General features: G+C 40.5%; 2 protein-coding genes and 2 non-coding genes across 5 annotated transcripts; all 4 read right to left on the reverse strand.

The window, feature by feature from the left end:
• Positions 1 to 49: 49 nt before the first annotated feature.
• On the reverse strand, positions 50 to 2,641 carry LOC115751642. The gene is made up of 3 exons (XM_030689586.2): positions 2,292 to 2,641; positions 1,966 to 2,190; positions 50 to 504 (listed from the first exon to the last, which is right to left on the reverse strand). Exons 1-3 carry the CDS (start codon positions 2,556 to 2,558, stop codon positions 427 to 429), a joined length of 570 nt encoding a protein of 189 aa, XP_030545446.1. The 5' UTR covers positions 2,559 to 2,641; the 3' UTR covers positions 50 to 426.
• Positions 2,642 to 7,841: 5,200 nt separating this feature from the next.
• LOC115751662 lies at positions 7,842 to 7,923 on the reverse strand. Its single transcript, XR_004016662.1, has one exon. It is a non-coding gene; the product is annotated as a small nucleolar RNA R16 (small nucleolar RNA).
• Positions 7,924 to 8,199: 276 nt separating this feature from the next.
• Positions 8,200 to 8,288, reverse strand: LOC115751663. Its single transcript, XR_004016663.1, has one exon. It is a non-coding gene; the product is annotated as a small nucleolar RNA R16 (small nucleolar RNA).
• A 1,825-nt stretch (positions 8,289 to 10,113) lies between these two features.
• On the reverse strand, positions 10,114 to 16,216 carry LOC115751646. 2 transcript variants are annotated; one of them, XM_030689595.2, is made up of 6 exons: positions 15,934 to 16,216; positions 12,364 to 13,939; positions 12,215 to 12,287; positions 11,440 to 11,807; positions 10,752 to 10,850; positions 10,114 to 10,661 (listed from the first exon to the last, which is right to left on the reverse strand). In XM_030689595.2, exons 2-6 carry the CDS (start codon positions 13,885 to 13,887, stop codon positions 10,488 to 10,490), a joined length of 2,238 nt encoding a protein of 745 aa, XP_030545455.1. In that variant the 5' UTR covers positions 13,888 to 13,939; positions 15,934 to 16,216; the 3' UTR covers positions 10,114 to 10,487. The 2 variants fall into 2 exon arrangements, with proteins under 2 accessions (XP_030545455.1, XP_030545457.1); XM_030689597.2 differs by having other exon boundaries at positions 15,930 to 16,216.
• Between the last annotated feature and the right edge of the window lie 562 nt (positions 16,217 to 16,778).

Below are 16,778 nucleotides of genomic sequence, written 5' to 3' on the forward strand. Positions count from 1 at the left end.
GAAAGACAACTCAATGCCCTCGGCAAAAACAAAACCATGCACGCAAACCTTCATTACGCTCTGAAGATTGATCTGCTTTTTACTCCGATGGACTAAACATAAGTATCTATTGCATCTGATCTCCGGACGAAACTCATAAGAGAATCGCTCGTACATACATGTAATGTAAACTCAAACCCATATCTTCATGGGCTTTTTAGCAACAGCATAAGCTCATACAAAGCTCGATGTAATTGCCTACCAACTTGAAGAACAGAAGTACAGCACAAGAACACGGGATTCCGATATAGGAGTAGGGTATTCCACGTGGATTATTTGCCTACAAATGACGGATTTTATGTGTGTAATCATCTCCGTCTTCAGTAAAAACCAGAAGCAGCTAACTGGCATTCCAGTGAGGTGCATCGTGCAGAAGAGAGATTCTAACTATAGTATCCTTGCAACATGAGTGCCCTGGCCAGCTTTGAGTATTATCGCAGAAGCCTCTCTTTGGTTGTCGTCATTCTGCACGAGACAAGATGATGGAGAATCAGCTCACTCAGTTTATGAATCAAATTGTAGCAGAAGCAAAAACATCAGGAACATGCATCTTCTTGGAACTGTCCTTCAACTTTTAAGAATAATAAGGCGTTGTTTCAACATTTATCGAGTAACTGTAAATATAATCAGTATAATCGATTAACTTCGTTGTCTAAGAAAGAATAACAAGAAAACATTTTCTGCCTTCCAAAGGGAAAAAAAAAGGACATATGCAGCCAAGGTCAGATTCTTCAGTTTAAGGCCCTAAATCTCGATAATAATCACTACATCTGCACCATAGCATCTCCAAGAAAAAGTACTTGATCCGAAAAATGATACAAACAATGAAAAAGACATGGACATCACATTGACCATTTAGTAGGCCGTATATTATGGACATATACTGATCTTATACTAACAGCAGCTGAGCCAAAGTTCCCAGCATCAAACCAAAACAAAAATTTGCTTGATCTTTTATCAAGGTCCAGATGTGAGGAAGATCTTGCTTCACAGGTAACTCATGCATCAAGTCCTCTTGCTTCTAAGTTCACAAACAAATAGCTGGCAGTCTTACATTTTAAAACTTCAATTATAACAAAAAAAATTGGAGTTACACTTCCAGTAGATGATAAAGGACAACAAGATCATCCAGTTTACTTAGTGTTTTACTCTATTACACTCTTGGGATGATACAAAATACAAAAGCCAAAGAATAAGCCAAAACAGAAAGCCCATTTAAAAGCGTAACCTGTACGCATCAACTAGATCAGATTGGGACGTAAATTTTGCATATTCAGGAGAATGTCAAAGGACAGTGGACTAGTATGAATAGGAAAAAGGATGAGACAGTTGGCATTTCAAAGGTATAACAATTAAAATGCCTGCAAAAACATGAATGTACTGCATTTAGAATGAGCTTCACCCACCTGCAGAGACAAAAAAGTTAGAATTGGTAATTCTAATACGCTCCTGGATCACCTAATGAAGATCATTAGATCTACCGTGCGCTTCTTAATATTCAGGTTTCCATTAAACGCAGACGAGACACGGCTACTATTTGTTTGAAGTTAGAGAAATAACTGCTGAATTCGGACAGAATCATCCAAATTCAAGCATCGATACATCTCAGTTTCCAAACTGTTTGCCAGGTGATGAAAACAGCGGGATCACAGCTTGACGCTTAAGTCATCATAAATCTTTATCAATCAAAACGAGCCCTCAATTCATGTGTCCAGAGAGGGCTCGATGACAAGAACCAAGACCTCGTAAACTCATGACTTCCATCCAATCTCTAAAAGGGTAAGTCAGCGACCAAACTCCCAGAATTACACGAAAGCTGTCCAATTTCTCAGCACTAAAAGTTCTCCAAGCAAAGGAAGCTAGCGACGAAAGCATTACAAAAAAGCTGAGAAGGAGGAGGGTTTTTGAAGGGGGAGGATGAGTTACCACAGAATGAGAATGAGCAGCGAGAGGGTCGGAGGAAGTGAATGAGCGAAGGGACATCTTCGCGATCTCAGAAACGGCGACGTCGCGAACGCCCGGCACATCACTCGTCAAGAACTCATAACCAGCCTGAAAGGCCTCCTGCCAGAACTTGGGCAATCTACTGCTCTTGCTCTGCGTGTACACATCCCACATGTGCCGCACTACCTTCTCTCTCTGCTCCACTTCCTATCGAACCCAAACGAGAATGAAAAACATCAACTTTCCCGACAACACCACACCCCAGAAAACAAGAAATGGAAGGGGAGTGGGGGAGAGAGAGAGAGTACCAAGATGTCGAGATCTTCGTAGGAAGGCGAATCGAGCAAGTCGGAGGAGAATCTGGCGAGGTTGCCGGCCGACCACTTGAGAGTGACGGAGCCGGTGAGCATCGACCAGAACGCGAGCAGGAGGATGGCAGCTAAGACCCAGAACTTGTAGGTACTCTTGCCAAACAACCTGCTCTCTGTGGGTCTCTCCCTCTTCGGCCCTGTCGAGCTCGCGGTCATCACCGCCGTCGTAGTCGTCGTGGGCGAGTGATGTTCGTCGGTGGCCATTGCAGAAGCAGCGAAAGATGGGTCGAGTCAGTCTTTGTGAACCGGAAGAAGCTCAAGAATCAGAGAGAGGGAGAGATAGAAAGAGGTTCTGCTTCTGAGCACCGTAAAAGGGGCCATATAAATGGGGTGGGGGGGAGTGTGGGTGGGTGGCCTGACAATTATTGTGCACAGGTAGAGAGAGAGAGAGAGAGAGAGAGAGATGAGTCTTGTGAAGCGAAAACTTTGACATGCTGTTTTCCTCTTTGCGAACTTGAAGTTGCCAAATTCGTTTGCTTGGGATTTGTTAAAATGCGAGGTTTTTGCGCGAAATCATTAGGTTGGGCCTTCGTAGAAATTAAGGATCATAACATTCGGTGTTTCGGGATTGGTCGGACGCCCGCTCATGCGGTGGTCCGACACCTTACGTTACTTCTTCCCCAAATCGAGGTAAAAAAAAAGCTAAATACTATTGTGGCATTATTTATATGTTTTGAAACAACAGTTTCCTTGATATTTTGAAATTTTGAAGTACGAATTTGAGAAAGCTAAACTTACTTCAAATGTCACCCCCTCACTTAAAATAAATCAATTAACTACTTCTTCGGGGACGTCGGCGGCTCTTATGGGCAGGCAGGCAGGCAGGTAAGGGTTGTCCTGTCTTGTCATATTTAACAACCGCCAAAAGCGGAGGTTGCGCAAATCAAACCACTTAAAATCAATTAAGTGATTCTTTACCGTGAAAGAACACGGACGGTGGTGGGTCCCGCTCGAAATCCGACGTTCCGGGGGATACGATTCGACCCGACACGGGGAGTTAACGTCGACTGAGGTTGACTGTGGACTTTGGTCGCGTCGGTGATTGCGGAGATAAGACCTTGGATTAATAAATTAATAATCCAATGCAGGTGTCTTGTCTTGTCTTCAGATGTGTGTCCCGTGATTTCATTTACGCGTCCCGTTCCAATCCTGAAGACAGTCAACGGTCAACGCGGTTTCTTTAAAAGATCAACGGACCTTCGCATATCACGTATTGCAGCTGTTCCCGCTAAAGAACAATACATACCTGAGGTAATCTCTCTTTACATAACTTTCTATTCCATCTACATTCATTTGCTATGAGAAGAATTCGATCAAAATATAATATTAACAAAAATGATTGAACGTAAAATAGTATATAGGAAATGACATAAATAATTTAAACTAAACAAAGTAGGATAAGAACGGCATGGATTCCGATCCTTGAGGGATGCCAAACAAATTACTCTTAGTATGAACAACCTTCGAAATCATGATGGTTGAATAGTCATAAGCCTACATAGAGAGAGAGAGAGAGAGGAGTCGAGTGAGTTGAGCGGCCAAATTGCATTGGTCGAGGAGGCCGCTTGTACTATCCTTGTTGCCCGAGGCGACACTAATTTATCAAGCTAACGCAAATGAGGGTGATTGGGGTTATAAAATTTTTATTACGTTTTTTTTTTTTGGGCGAGAGAGGTTTAATCGCTAGTTAACTATCAGATGCAAAAAAAAAATAATTTTTGTCTCAAATGTTAAAACGTTGTGCTTTTATGAATAAACGAAAGAAAGCAAAAAAAAAAAAAAAAGGAAATATAAGAATGGGGGTGTTTCTGTATTGATAAAGGATTAAATGGACTCAGAAAGTGGACTACCCGATGCAATCCATTTTCAAAGTTGAAGTAGGTAAGATGGGAAACCGGCCATTTATGAATTTCTACGTCTAACCAAATGCCGATGGATGCATTCTTATGGTAGAGGCGGCTTTTACAGGGGGAAAAGGACACTTTTAATATCAAAAGTTGTGTATGCAGATCACTTTGGTATCAAAAGTTTCAATCGAATTATTTTAATGCCAAGTCGTAGACAAAATGATCACTTTGGTGTCTCCGACGAGAGTTTTTCGGCCAAAATTGCCACGTATCATTAATAATTATTTTTTTAATAAAAATGACATTTAAAAATAATAATAAGTCCACGCAGGTTGCCATGTGGACTTTACACTTTAAAATAAATAAAAAAATCAAAATCAAAATTAAAAATTACCTAAAATTAATTTCTTTTAGAATACAAATTTTATTTAAAATAAAATTAAAAATAGGCTTAAAATTTAACAAAAAACATTAAATTTTTAAAAAAAGGCTACTGGTTTACCAAGCGACGAGGGCTTTCACAAGCCCTCGCCGCTATTGCCCCCACCAACGTCGGCAATGGCCGACAATGGTGAGACATGGGCCGACGAGGGCTTCAACGACCCCCGCTAGCCCCACCCCACCCTTGCCATCTGGTTTTGCAGGTAACCTCCCCCCCCCTCCTTTTTTAAGCTAGATTTTCAATTTATTTTAAATAAATTAATATTTTAATTTTTCCCAATTTTTAGTTTTTTTAAACTAATTAAGTTTGTATTTTTATTTTAAATATTTTATTTCAACTTTTACCTTTTTTTATTGCTAAATGGATCTCACCGAAGTCACGTCAGCTTTACTTATTAATAAAATAAAACCACGTCAAAATTCTGACGGACCAAATCGGACTTGACACTAAAACGATCTTTTTTTTTTTAACTTAACACTTAAGTAATCCGAATAAAATTTTTGAAATTAAAGTGATCTCCGTATACAACTTTTGGCACCAAAAATATCCTTTTTCGCTTGTCTGGCTCTATCTCTTCAACACACAAATGAGTGAAGGGGAGAAAATGATGAAATATAACAGGCTTAGCTTAGTTTAGCTTATGTCTTATGGTACCGGTACAGCCAACACAGAGGAGCAACAAATATGCAAGAAAAGAACACCAGAAAAAGGAAGTGCAGTTAATCATCATGCGAAATTAGATGATATTAAGGGCGATCCATTTCCAAGTGAGTCGATTGCCACCGGAGAGATGAAAGCAGCCAAGCACTTGAAGACTAGAGAGTGAAGTTGAAGCCCTAAATTCTACATTAGGGAAGCAGGTTCCGGGTATGGTTCCAAATTTTGAGAACCGAGTATCGTCTAAAACCAGCCAGTCAAGGTTCCCGAGTTGGACAGGACCAATACTCACCCCTAGCTGGAGAGAATATCAGTCATACAAATTTAGGACGAATCATGCACAATTCTATACGAGATAGTATTTTGCTGTTGAATTGAAATGCAACAGAACTCAACCGTCAAATGGATTTCCATCCGCAAGATTGTTATTTTTTGTTTTTCAATTAACAGTAAAAAGCCCAGGAGGCATGTTTCCTCCTGAAGACCATAGCCTCCACAGATAACTTTTTACTGAGTGAACTTGGATTTGCCATTTTAACGAGACAAACAAAAAATCAAAACGTGTTGTAACTAAAAAGTAACATCTTTCATCCATACGAACTCAACAAAACCTGGGGACACCGCCGAGGACAAGAGTCAAGACTATTGTGCTCAACGAGTCGAGCGAGACATGTGAAACACTCCAGCACGATTGGTTTCAGCCTGCCATGGCCATCATAGAGAAGCAGCAATAGCACCCTGCCAGTCTCTGCACGAGTGTCAATATGTTTGTGCCACGGGTTTGGCAACATATCCTTCAACAGATGAGCATTGACACCACTCGCGTGAACTCAAGGGTATCTGGCCTTCTGCATTTCATGCTTACCCCAATATCCAGAAGCCCCATTCTTGAGCCCACATGGCAAGGAAAGACTTTTGTTTGTTTGCTACTGCTCGAGCATCCTCTGCCATCACCACCAGTTTTAGGGCCTTATATAAATGGTCAATGATCGCCCAACAGAAACTCAATTTCTGTCACTACTACCGAAAAAAGCTGTTTGCAACACTCTTCGGGTTGTTACAAACGCTTCCCTGCTTCTCGCACCATCATCACCACTCCAAGATGTGAATGTGAATAGCCAGCGGTCGCCCAATAGAGATACACATGTTCTGTCACTATCTGTTCTGTCACTTTCCTCAATCAAAGGTTATCACAGGGCTCATTGTCCATTGTTAATATTTTTTCCTTGCATCCAGCACCATCACCAGGGCCTTATGTGAAGGGCCACTGCTCACCCAACATAAGATCACCTTCTCTTCGACTAATCAAAGCTTCTTGCGAATCTTCGGTCACTTTGTGCTTCCCTGGGCCAGTGTGGCAACCCAAGTCAACTAATCTTACCACAACCCCATTTAGCTTAGGTTTCTATTGCCTCGAGCGACACATAGATCACTTCAACATCACAACAAATTTCAACCTGCCATGTTCATTATCAGGAGAGTGGGCAACTAGTTTGTGCACAAGTGACTAAGCCCACTGTCAGTGATCACTTCGAAATTAAGCCTCACACCCTAGACTCCAAGCATGAACATTACTAGACCACTCCCGATGTATCTTCCCTTCAATATCCCTCACAGTTCACCCCAATACTCTAAAGCCCTGATATTGAGTCCACGTAGCTAAAAAAAACCTTATTCCTTCTTGCATCCCCTGTCTCTCTAACCCATGAAACACGACTGCCACAATTTGTCAGAAATCATCTTTCGAGAAACCTCAAACTTAATGATGAGAGACCTGAATTAACAAGTGGACTTCTTCATAACTCCACGGGCAAGCACGCAGGATGAGGAACATTTAAGGAGTGACATTCTTCTGCTCAGAGAGATGCATATCAAATCACGGACAATCATATGTCCAGACATAATTAAAGCAACTTCATCATAGCAAGAAGAAACGATAATGAATCGCTTATGTTGTGTTGTGTCGTGTCTGATTAAATTCACTGATACTTTTTCAGAAAAAAGATTCCATGGGATTGTATATGCATAAAGATCATAAGATTCTGGAGCTCCCAATGAAATTGAGACACAGGAACGGGAAACAAAGAAACTGAATTAATGCTGGAAGGAAGTTCGAAATTATATTCCAAAACCTCAGATATGTTCCACAAGTGGAAGCTGCAGACAATCAACACGGCATCAGTTCAGTCCGCCCGTCTGCTTTTTGTCATCCTCGGTACTATGTGAAAGTCCACATATTTACATGTGTTTTTCCATTTGACAATATTAAGCAGATTGTAAAAATCTAGGAAAGGCCAAAAGACAAAGACTTAGTATGCAATTTTATATTAAACAAATAGTTGAAATTATAAGACAATGAAAACAGGTCTGCCTGACAAAAGATCACATTTCCGCTCGTAAATTTCTCTACTAGTTTTTGATTGCTCTGAAAACTTGGACCAGATGGGAAAAAAACAAAAAGCTTATAAAGAAAGGAAAAATTTTACCACCTGCACAACCAAAGCTAATGAAACAGGGACCAAATAGCAAAATTGAGAAAGGATAGGCATCAGACAATAAGCGAAATAGTAAGCCACATGAAATTTCAGTGCGTATTGTAACTTTTTATCCATCATTTGCCTTCCCATCAATGATATCGGGAAAAGAGAAAGATCACATGAACACCAATGGATGCACAAGCACATTGCTTTCGAATTAAATTAGCCCGGAGTATATAATAGCTCCCTCCCTCTGACCAAACAGAAACAAAAACTCCGACACTGATGACCAAATAGTTGTCTGGTAGATAGCATGGCACGACAAAAGAAAAAGAAAAAATCCACCCTACAACGACACTCATCGCATGAGAACAGACGAGGGACAGCAAGAAAGAGCGAACACCGGTGTCTCAGGTATGTCACGAGGCATCAGACAATAAGCAGAGTAATATAGTCAGCACTGCGCATCAGTGTGTAGGATAAGATTCACGAAAAATCATCACTTGCCACCATGACAGTACATACGACAGAGCACTAAGCAGGCCAAAAACAAAAAAGAAGTAAAACGAATCCTCAAAACCCGAGAGGCTCATGGCACCTAATCTTTGGAGAAGCAACGATCGGAAAAAAAAAAGAGAGAGAGAGTAGAAATCGAGCTTGGATCAAACGAAGCAGAAAGGAGAGAACGAGAGAGTGTCGGTCGGTCCATTTGACACCAAGGCAAAGCCCAAGAAGAAAGCATGCGATGGGCTGGTAAGCCGACCGAACTCGCTCTGCGCAACTCCGTTTTATCCCCTCTTGCCAATTTTTTTTTTTTTTTTTTTAGCGAGAGATCGCCGCAAGAGGAGAGGGTAAAAGGGTTGCAGCTCTGCGTTCGGACGAGACGCAAGCTAATGGAGATTGATGAGGTGATGAGAGTTGAGGCGACCACGTCGGCAACGGCAAACACAGAGAGGACGAAGAAGATATCGGAGAGAGAGAGAGAGAGGGAGGGAGGACGAATGAATCGCGAAGGAGGCGGCGCAGACGGTGAAGAGCGAAACGTTTAGGGAGAGATCGATTGATTTTATAGATGGGGCCGGGGGGAATGGGGGAGTTAGGGTTTTTCCCAAGGGGTTTTCGGCATTTGAGGTTTTTTTTTTTTTTTTCCCAAGTCGGGTCAGAAAATGTGTTGATCCGAGATGTTCAAGTCCGAACCGTTTGCGCGATTATCAAAACTGATCCATTGACACCTCTACATAAAAGGCAATTATGTTTTAAGCATATTGAATTTTCTTTAGAGTTAACATCACGAAAAAATTCAAACCGATACACTTATGACAAATTTACCTCAAACTAAATTTTTTATCACAAAAAAATCCAAATTGATACACATACGATAAATTTTTCCGGAACTAATTTTTGACAGCAAAAAATCTCAAATCGGTACATTTATAACAATTTTACCTTTTGTTAGTTTCCGTTAAATTAAATTAATATCACAAAAAATCTCAAACTAACACACCTATGACAAACGAATGATAAAAACCTCAAATTGGTACACTCATCAATGGCCACGTGTCATCAAACTCATCAATTTGATCAAAAATTTAATGAAAACTAACATAGAGTAAATTTGTCATAAGTTTATCAGCTTGAATTTTTTTGTAGTCAAAAAATTAATTCGAGACAAATTTATTGCATATATATCAATTTGAAAATTTTCATGATATTAACATTCTCTTACAAAAATTATAGGATCTAATTATTGACTACTAGCCTAAAAGAAGCCCGTCATTATCACACGGCAATATATTAAAAATGTGTTCTTTGCTCTCATCTGCATTCCACATGAGAGTAGATGGTCCTCACATCAACAATTATGTCTGTGCTACAGAGGATTGTCTTTGCAAGAGGCACGAGTTTCCGACAATTCATCGAGTAGAGATGAGCTTAAGAAAATGATAATTTTAGATATTAATGGATTCAGATAAAGTTTCTCCCCTTGTTTTTCCAGAGTCTTTTACACACACTTAAACATCTGGGTATCGACCAGGAGAAAAAAAAAAACAGAAAAAAAACTTAAGCATCAGGGCCATTCCGGGTCAAGTACCTGGACGCCCTTAATCCGTCTCATTGGCGTGGATCCATCTCGAGATGGGAGTTTGGACAAATTTCTCAAGACTGTACATTTGCAATTACAATAAATCTGCACTCTCAAATTCTGCAACCTCTTCGACCAAAAAAAAAATTCTGCAACCTCCCAACTTTATTAGTCCCATCAACGGCCTGATCTTTTTAAATGTACAGTTATAATAAATGTTGCTTCACCAGAAATCAGAACTTAGTAGAAGCAATGAAAGCAACGAAACGATATCAAAACTCACTAGTCGTTAAAGCGCGTCATGCCTCCAAAACACCTTATAGCATGATCTATTGTTTGCACAATCTCGTCGAATTAACAGACAGAGGAGGAGAAAATAGTACAAACAGGGGAGCATTCCCATGCGAGGAGTTACAGCAAAAATCAGGGTATGTACAGCTTGGACAAGATCTACTCAACCCTATGAGCATTGTCCAAGTGCACCTCTCTAATCTCTATCCTCTTCGCGAGAATGAGTTGAGGCAACTCGGGCTCTACACCTAGAGGATCCAATTCCTCAAGAAGCACCAGTAAACGTTCTCCTACCGCCCCTGAATTGCAGATGAAGGTAAAGAAGAGAAAAACCAATTACTCCACCGTCGCTTCCTCTTTTTCATTATCTGATGCCAGGAGGGAAGCCATGCTGTCCTCAATGTACTTGACATGACATAGCTCGCCACCAGCTTCGTCAGCAAATGTAATCTTCTTTCTTTCCTTGTGAACCCTATGTTCCATCATAGGATTACAATCCTCAGTTGATCTCTGGAATTTACAATGATATTGTCAACAAATGCAAAAGTGCCATCTATATCCAGCATTTTCCAGCCATAAAAGAAAAGGACAGAATCAAACCATTATTTTGCAAAAACGGTTGCAATCCCTCGACATCATGGAAAGCCACTTCCGTGCGGTTTCTTTCACTTTACTGGCATTTTCAATGGCAGTCTTTACCTGCCAGAGAGACCGGAGTTAATAAATTTTTATGCTAGCAAATTCTCTTTTCTTGAACAAGTCAGATGAGAAATGAATGAAGAAAGAACAATGGGCTCCCAAACAATGCTTCCGTACAAATACTAGAGTGACTAATGTCTTCCTAAGTAGTGGAGAGAGAGAAGTCCATTTAGACTGCAAAATCATGAAGGTCGCTGTAAGGACGAAGCAAACGAACCAAAGGGTAAACCATCATCAAATTGAACTTTAAAAATAGGGTAACCAATGTCATATCAACTCTCAAGCCAACTGAATCGCAGTTTCTCATCTGCAGCTAGGAAGATCAGTAACGGATAAGTGCACAGACTCAGATATAACGGACCATAAAAGTAATTTTGTAGATAGAAAAACATATATGGTAGCCTTCACACAGCATAACAGGTAACTCAAGACAAGCCTCAGAGAACAAATGCATGAACATAATTCTGCTCAATAGATATTCCCAAAACAAAACCTAATCCACATGTTAATAAAAAAATAGAGCAAAAGAATATCCTAAGAGTGCTATAAAGGTACTAAAACTGTAATCTTGATCTGCTCATCAGCATACCTCATATGTTGTATATTTTGTAGTTCCTGTAAGACAGCTATCAGCACACGAGTTCCCTTCCACAATATCTGTCATAACATTCAACTCGGTCATGAGTTTTGTAGCAAGATTGTCAATGTCTTGCATCTGCCGTTGAGAGAATGCAATCGCATTCTGAGAACAGCTCTGAGTGGAGTTTATACGCGGTACGGTGCCAGATAGATTAAAATCTTTGTGACTGCCTTTAGGTGGTGATCCTTTTTTATTGCCTTTTAGTTTCTTATGTTTGGGGTTTGGAGGTAGTTCAGCCCTTCTGACCAGTTTGAACCTTTCAACTCCCACAGACGACCTCTCCATCTGTTTCTGTGAGTACAGTTTTCCCTTATATCCTGCAAATACCATAAGAAATACTAAGTGACAGAGTAAAGAACAGTGAAATGCTACAGCTACCGGGTAATGAAAGCAATTATCACAGCCATGTGTGACAAGGAGCTCAATAAAAGGAAACAAATTCCAAGCTTGGAACTTATGTTCCCATTTAAAGAGTCTAATGAACATGGACCAGCATTTGAAATGGACAACCAGATAAAAAAAAAAAAAAAAGAACCATGCTGAAAATTGTTATTTGTGGGATGAAGGCATTCAGTCATGATAGAACTACAAGATTTATCATAGGATTTCTCATGATGACTGTGGTTACCTTGTGAACAGTCCTGTTTCAAAGATGGCCTAGATAGACCATGAACAGTACTTTTTTTAGAGATCCATATGAGAAACCCTACATTACCCCACATACCATAACAATCATCATTTGACTCTGTTGCACCCATCAATTTACGCAGTCTTTCCTGAGAAGTTGGAGATATGACCTGACAAAACAAGCACTATTTAGAGAAGGAATCAGGACAGATTCACTCTAGTCGCATGACAATATCAGACAAGTACCTTTCTTGCAGAAAACAACCCCCCGCGTGCACAATGTAACTCCAACTGACTAAACTTTTCAAACATTTGCAAGGTTGTAGGATAATCAGCAACATCACAAGGAGGGTCTGCGGTGCAGCTGATTTCTGCATCATCATCACCAGTACATATATGAGATTGTTTCTCCACATCGATAGGAGAATCCGAGCAGACAGCACAACTTGGATTCAGATTTGCATTGCAAGCTGAGTTACAATCACAGACAATGCTTTTCTTAGAAATTCTCTCATGATCATAAAGCATATTCTCTCCAGCATCATCCTGAGACATGCCTACGTCATCTCCACAGGGTTGTTTTGTGGGCTGACTGCTGCGAGAGGACCCATCTGGATCTGGACTGGAACTGCTTAGGTGTAATGTCATAGTGTGTGTCGACAAATAATCTTCGCAGCTGTTGGGATTACAGCAAAAGCCATTCACAGAACTTTGAGAAGGGGCTTCAAGGCTGAGGAAATTTGTATGACATGCTTTGTCTCGTGCCTCTGATTTATGTATATCTGATTCATGATAATTCAACCTCGGTACTTCCAAGTAGCTGACCACTGAAATTGCCACATCAAGGTTGGACGACTCAGATGCCAACGTGGCACGATCCACGTCTTCATATGGCACTTTATTGAGACCACAAATCTCGGATTCTTCGGCGACAGAAATCAAATTATCCTGATAAGACTCATTAGCCAGGTTAGGCACTTCACCGGAAACTGCAACGGAGGAGCTGGATTGTCCACCATTGACAGCTGCTAAGGAATCTCTGGGAGCACCAACTCCAGCTTGTGAGTTTAAATCATAGTCATGGGCCTCATCCTCAACTTTTACAGATATAGGCATTAGTAAATTCCCGTCAGATTGCAGGGTTGGTTGAGGAGATGGGATCTGTTCTGCTCTGACAACTACTTTGGCTCTTTGACATGATGAATCTCTGCACTTTTTAGGGGAAACCTTCTTGCCTTTGAAGTTCTTAATTTTGGCTATCCATTTAATCAAAGGCTCCTCGAGGTCAAGTTCAGCTTCCTCAGAAAGAGAGTGAGAATGAGCCTCCCTTTTAGGAGTGCGAGAATCATCATCAATTGCACTGGAATCTTCACACAAGAATCGTTTCCGTTTCTGCATTTTACATCTCTCTTTAATTTGATTCAACGTCATATTCCGCAGGCAAAAATCATCTAGAAGGCTATTCTTTTCATCAACACGACTGAACTTTGAACAATTTAAGTTGGATTGAGTTGTTTTTCTTCCCACCATGTCAGGATATAATCCTCCTCTGACATCATCATCGTCATCAAAATCTGAGACATCAAGCTCATCTTTTGGCTCAAACTTTCGGAAGTTAATGTGCTCTTTGACATCTCTTGAGCCACATAAATCAGCAACTTTCTTGAATGAAAGTGCTGGTCTTCCATGTGTTACATTTAGGACTTTGGTCACATGGCCATTTTTAATTGCCTGGATAGAATGCAAGTGGATGCAACTTCTCAACTCCATGCCTTGAAAATGACTTAATCCTTTTTCGAGATTCTAGAAAGCTTTCAAGGTCCTGGATTCATGCCAAGCAGCAGTTAGGAACTCAACTGATCATTAAAAGACACATCAATCCTACGGCTGCTAAACATTACTCTTAACATAACAACCAGAAGAGGAAAAGAATTGAAATTGCATTAATGAAATGAAATGCAATCAAAGTTAGAACTGGATCACATGACAATGTCTGCAGAAAAGCATACTCGAGCAACTCCATATTTAAATCACTTTGAATAGCAAAAAAAAAAAAAAAAACCACTTAACCAGACAGAGATAAAGGTAAAGAGGAGATGTGGAAGGACGAATTAGTTAGGAGATCTCTATCCGTACAATTCTTCATGATCTAGGTCCAGTCCAAAACATAATTTAAATTATGTCAGATCAAACTTCTACCTCGCTGTAGTCTGTTGGAATCTGCACTGGTGTCAATTATATTTATTGTAATTCATTGAGCTGGCTGGGCAGGTACAATCAACCCATCAGCCCGTCCGGTGCAAGGATGTTAAGGGTGCTTCTGTTGACCTTAATTCAGTTTTGGTGATTACAAAACTCACCCAAATATGTTGTTGATTATTTGGAATAATATCTGCACTGTTTAAAGTATTCTAGGATTTCGAACAGGTACAAAGACTATCTCAACTCTGAAGAGAAGGGCCGGGTTTCAGGCCAAGTATCGGAAGTTTTATACTCAGACACTTGGCTGCTGAGTTCAAAGTTAATTATTGTCTGCCCAATCCAGTGGGTGTCCGGGCCTTTTTTGGCCATACAAGCGGAAGCCTCGACAATTGAATTACTACCCGTTTAAAATGTGCTAACGTCTATTTGAGCTTGTTTCTATAAATAGGGTTGCACATTGCCTTAAGCATGTAGAGAACACTACATATACTAGCTAAAAACTCTTGCACATACTTTGCAATCAAAACTGTTGAGAAATTAAACCGTATGAGAAATATTTTGTAAAAGAGTTAACCCTATTTGTAATGGAGAGTTGGCTCCACTGTAAATCAACCCTTGTACGAGATTTCAAGTTTAGTGGATTGGACATGACTCCTAAACGATATCGGGGAATGGAGTGGACAACGATTTGGAACAAAAACCACTATAAATCGGTTAAGCGTTTCTCTGTCCCTACTCTGATTCCTAATGAACCCATAGATTCTTCTACCACTAGACCAGATCTTCCACATTTTATTAAAATTATCTGATCTTGAGCAAATGATTTCGGATTTTAGTGCTTGCGTGGCAGATGGAGTCAAAAAGACACAAAAATCCTAACTCTGAAAAGTAAATCTATGACAACTTCCGTCTGTAGAAAGTTCTAATAAACAACTCATCTCAGGTCTATAATTACTTGTCGAGGGACTCCAATTTGTAATCGACAAGCCATTTTGTTATCATTCCAATCCCAGCCTTTTGTACATGTAAGGATGACGATCCATTCCTCCATAACCTTCCATGATGTCTAAAAGATGCAACTTTAACAAGCAGTCTGACATTCTATCAGCAATTTTTAACATTCCATACAAGAGAGTGCAGCCTAGTTCCTATCTGACGAAATTGATGTTTAAATCTCTGTGAAAACAATAATTTCACTGGAGCTACTCAGCTATTTTCACCAGGATTCTCATTTCCTCGAGTCTGATAATCTAAATTCTAAATCAAAGTTCATGAAAGATCTTAAATCCTACAAATTTCCCATGAGATATTAATGTTCTCCACAAAGTGGACAGTAGACACCTAAAAGCGCATAACAAACGATCCCGAGAGAAATCATCATTGTTGACCTGACGACTCAGACATCAAGCGACCGGAGGATCTAATGACACTTTAAAGATAAAAAGAAAAGTGCGCTAATTCATGAGTTCCGGCTCTCGAGACAACAGAGCAGCGAACTCTCAAAATCAATCGTTAATTGAGAGCAAAGCCAAAGTTACAGAGATTTAATACTCGACGGCAACAATGAAGGACCGAGACAACGACAGGACAATGACTCCGCTATTTAACACTGACCGGAGTAGAAGAACGACACGCGGATTCGGAGATCTACCGGGTGGAGAGTCGGGTCCGGGTCTGGAGATGAGACCGTGCCTGATTCGATGCAATCAACGATCAGAATCGAGCATCGCAGATCCGAGCGTGACACGGCTTCCGCCGGAGCGTAGAGAGTAAACGAGGCCGACCCCGAGTCAAAACGGTGAGGAATGGTGCGTCGGAGAGAGCCCGATGGAGAACTTCAGCTTGAGCTCGCTCCTCAAGGATTGGAGAGAGAGGGAGGGAGGGAGGGAGGGGCTGTATGAAGCAAGAAGGCGCCAATTTTGCAGTGGCGGGAGCTGGAGGCTTATTTATCTTTGTGAGGGATGGTGTGGGCTGGGCTTGGGCCTCATGTGTCGGGGATGGGCATGATCCTCGTTCAAGATTTCTTTGAATCTTAGGGGCGCATGACAACACTCCTGCTCCATAAATTATACTCTAATTTTTTTTAATTCCACTTCTGAGTAGAAACTAATTTTTCTACTTCTGAAAAAAATTAATTTTATAGCAGTAGGTGGGAACTCTTCTTAAAGAAGAGACGATCCGGTCTCAATAAAAAAGAAAAGAGCACTTTTACTTCTTTAAGTGGCTCCAAAACCCTCCAAAATGATAAAAATGAAGTTGCGTAATCAAACGAATTTCTGCTCTATAAGTTGTGTTATCAAACGGATTTTTACTCCAGAAGTATTGTGATGCACGTTCTTAATTAATCATCACTTTTCATTAGCTCCAATGCTCGTGGTTTTGTCGTATTTGCCAAGTGAAGGAAGTAGGAGTGACCATGATTCCATGGTAAAATTAGAAACCTAGAATTGAGTGAGCAA

The sequence above is a fragment of the Rhodamnia argentea genome, chromosome 2 (assembly GCF_020921035.1).
Source record: "Rhodamnia argentea isolate NSW1041297 chromosome 2, ASM2092103v1, whole genome shotgun sequence".
Lineage (NCBI taxonomy): Eukaryota > Viridiplantae > Streptophyta > Magnoliopsida > Myrtales > Myrtaceae > Rhodamnia > Rhodamnia argentea.

Excerpts from the sequence above, each read along its gene's own strand:
- LOC115751646 (XM_030689595.2), bottom strand. The coding sequence starts at position 13,887 with ATGGAGTTGAGAAGTTGCATCCACTTGCATTCTATCCAGGCAATTAAA. Across the intron at positions 10,851-11,439 it reads CAAAATATACAACATATGAG|GTAAAGACTGCCATTGAAAA; the intron begins GTATGCTGATGA and ends TCTCTCTGGCAG. Across the intron at positions 10,662-10,751 it reads ACCGTTTTTGCAAAATAATG|AGATCAACTGAGGATTGTAA; the intron begins GTTTGATTCTGT and ends TGTAAATTCCAG.
- LOC115751642 (XM_030689586.2), bottom strand. The coding sequence starts at position 2,558 with ATGGCCACCGACGAACATCACTCGCCCACGACGACTACGACGGCGGTG. Across the intron at positions 2,191-2,291 it reads ACGAAGATCTCGACATCTTG|GAAGTGGAGCAGAGAGAGAA; the intron begins GTACTCTCTCTC and ends TGGGTTCGATAG. Across the intron at positions 505-1,965 it reads CTGCTCATTCTCATTCTGTG|AATGACGACAACCAAAGAGA; the intron begins GTAACTCATCCT and ends TGTCTCGTGCAG.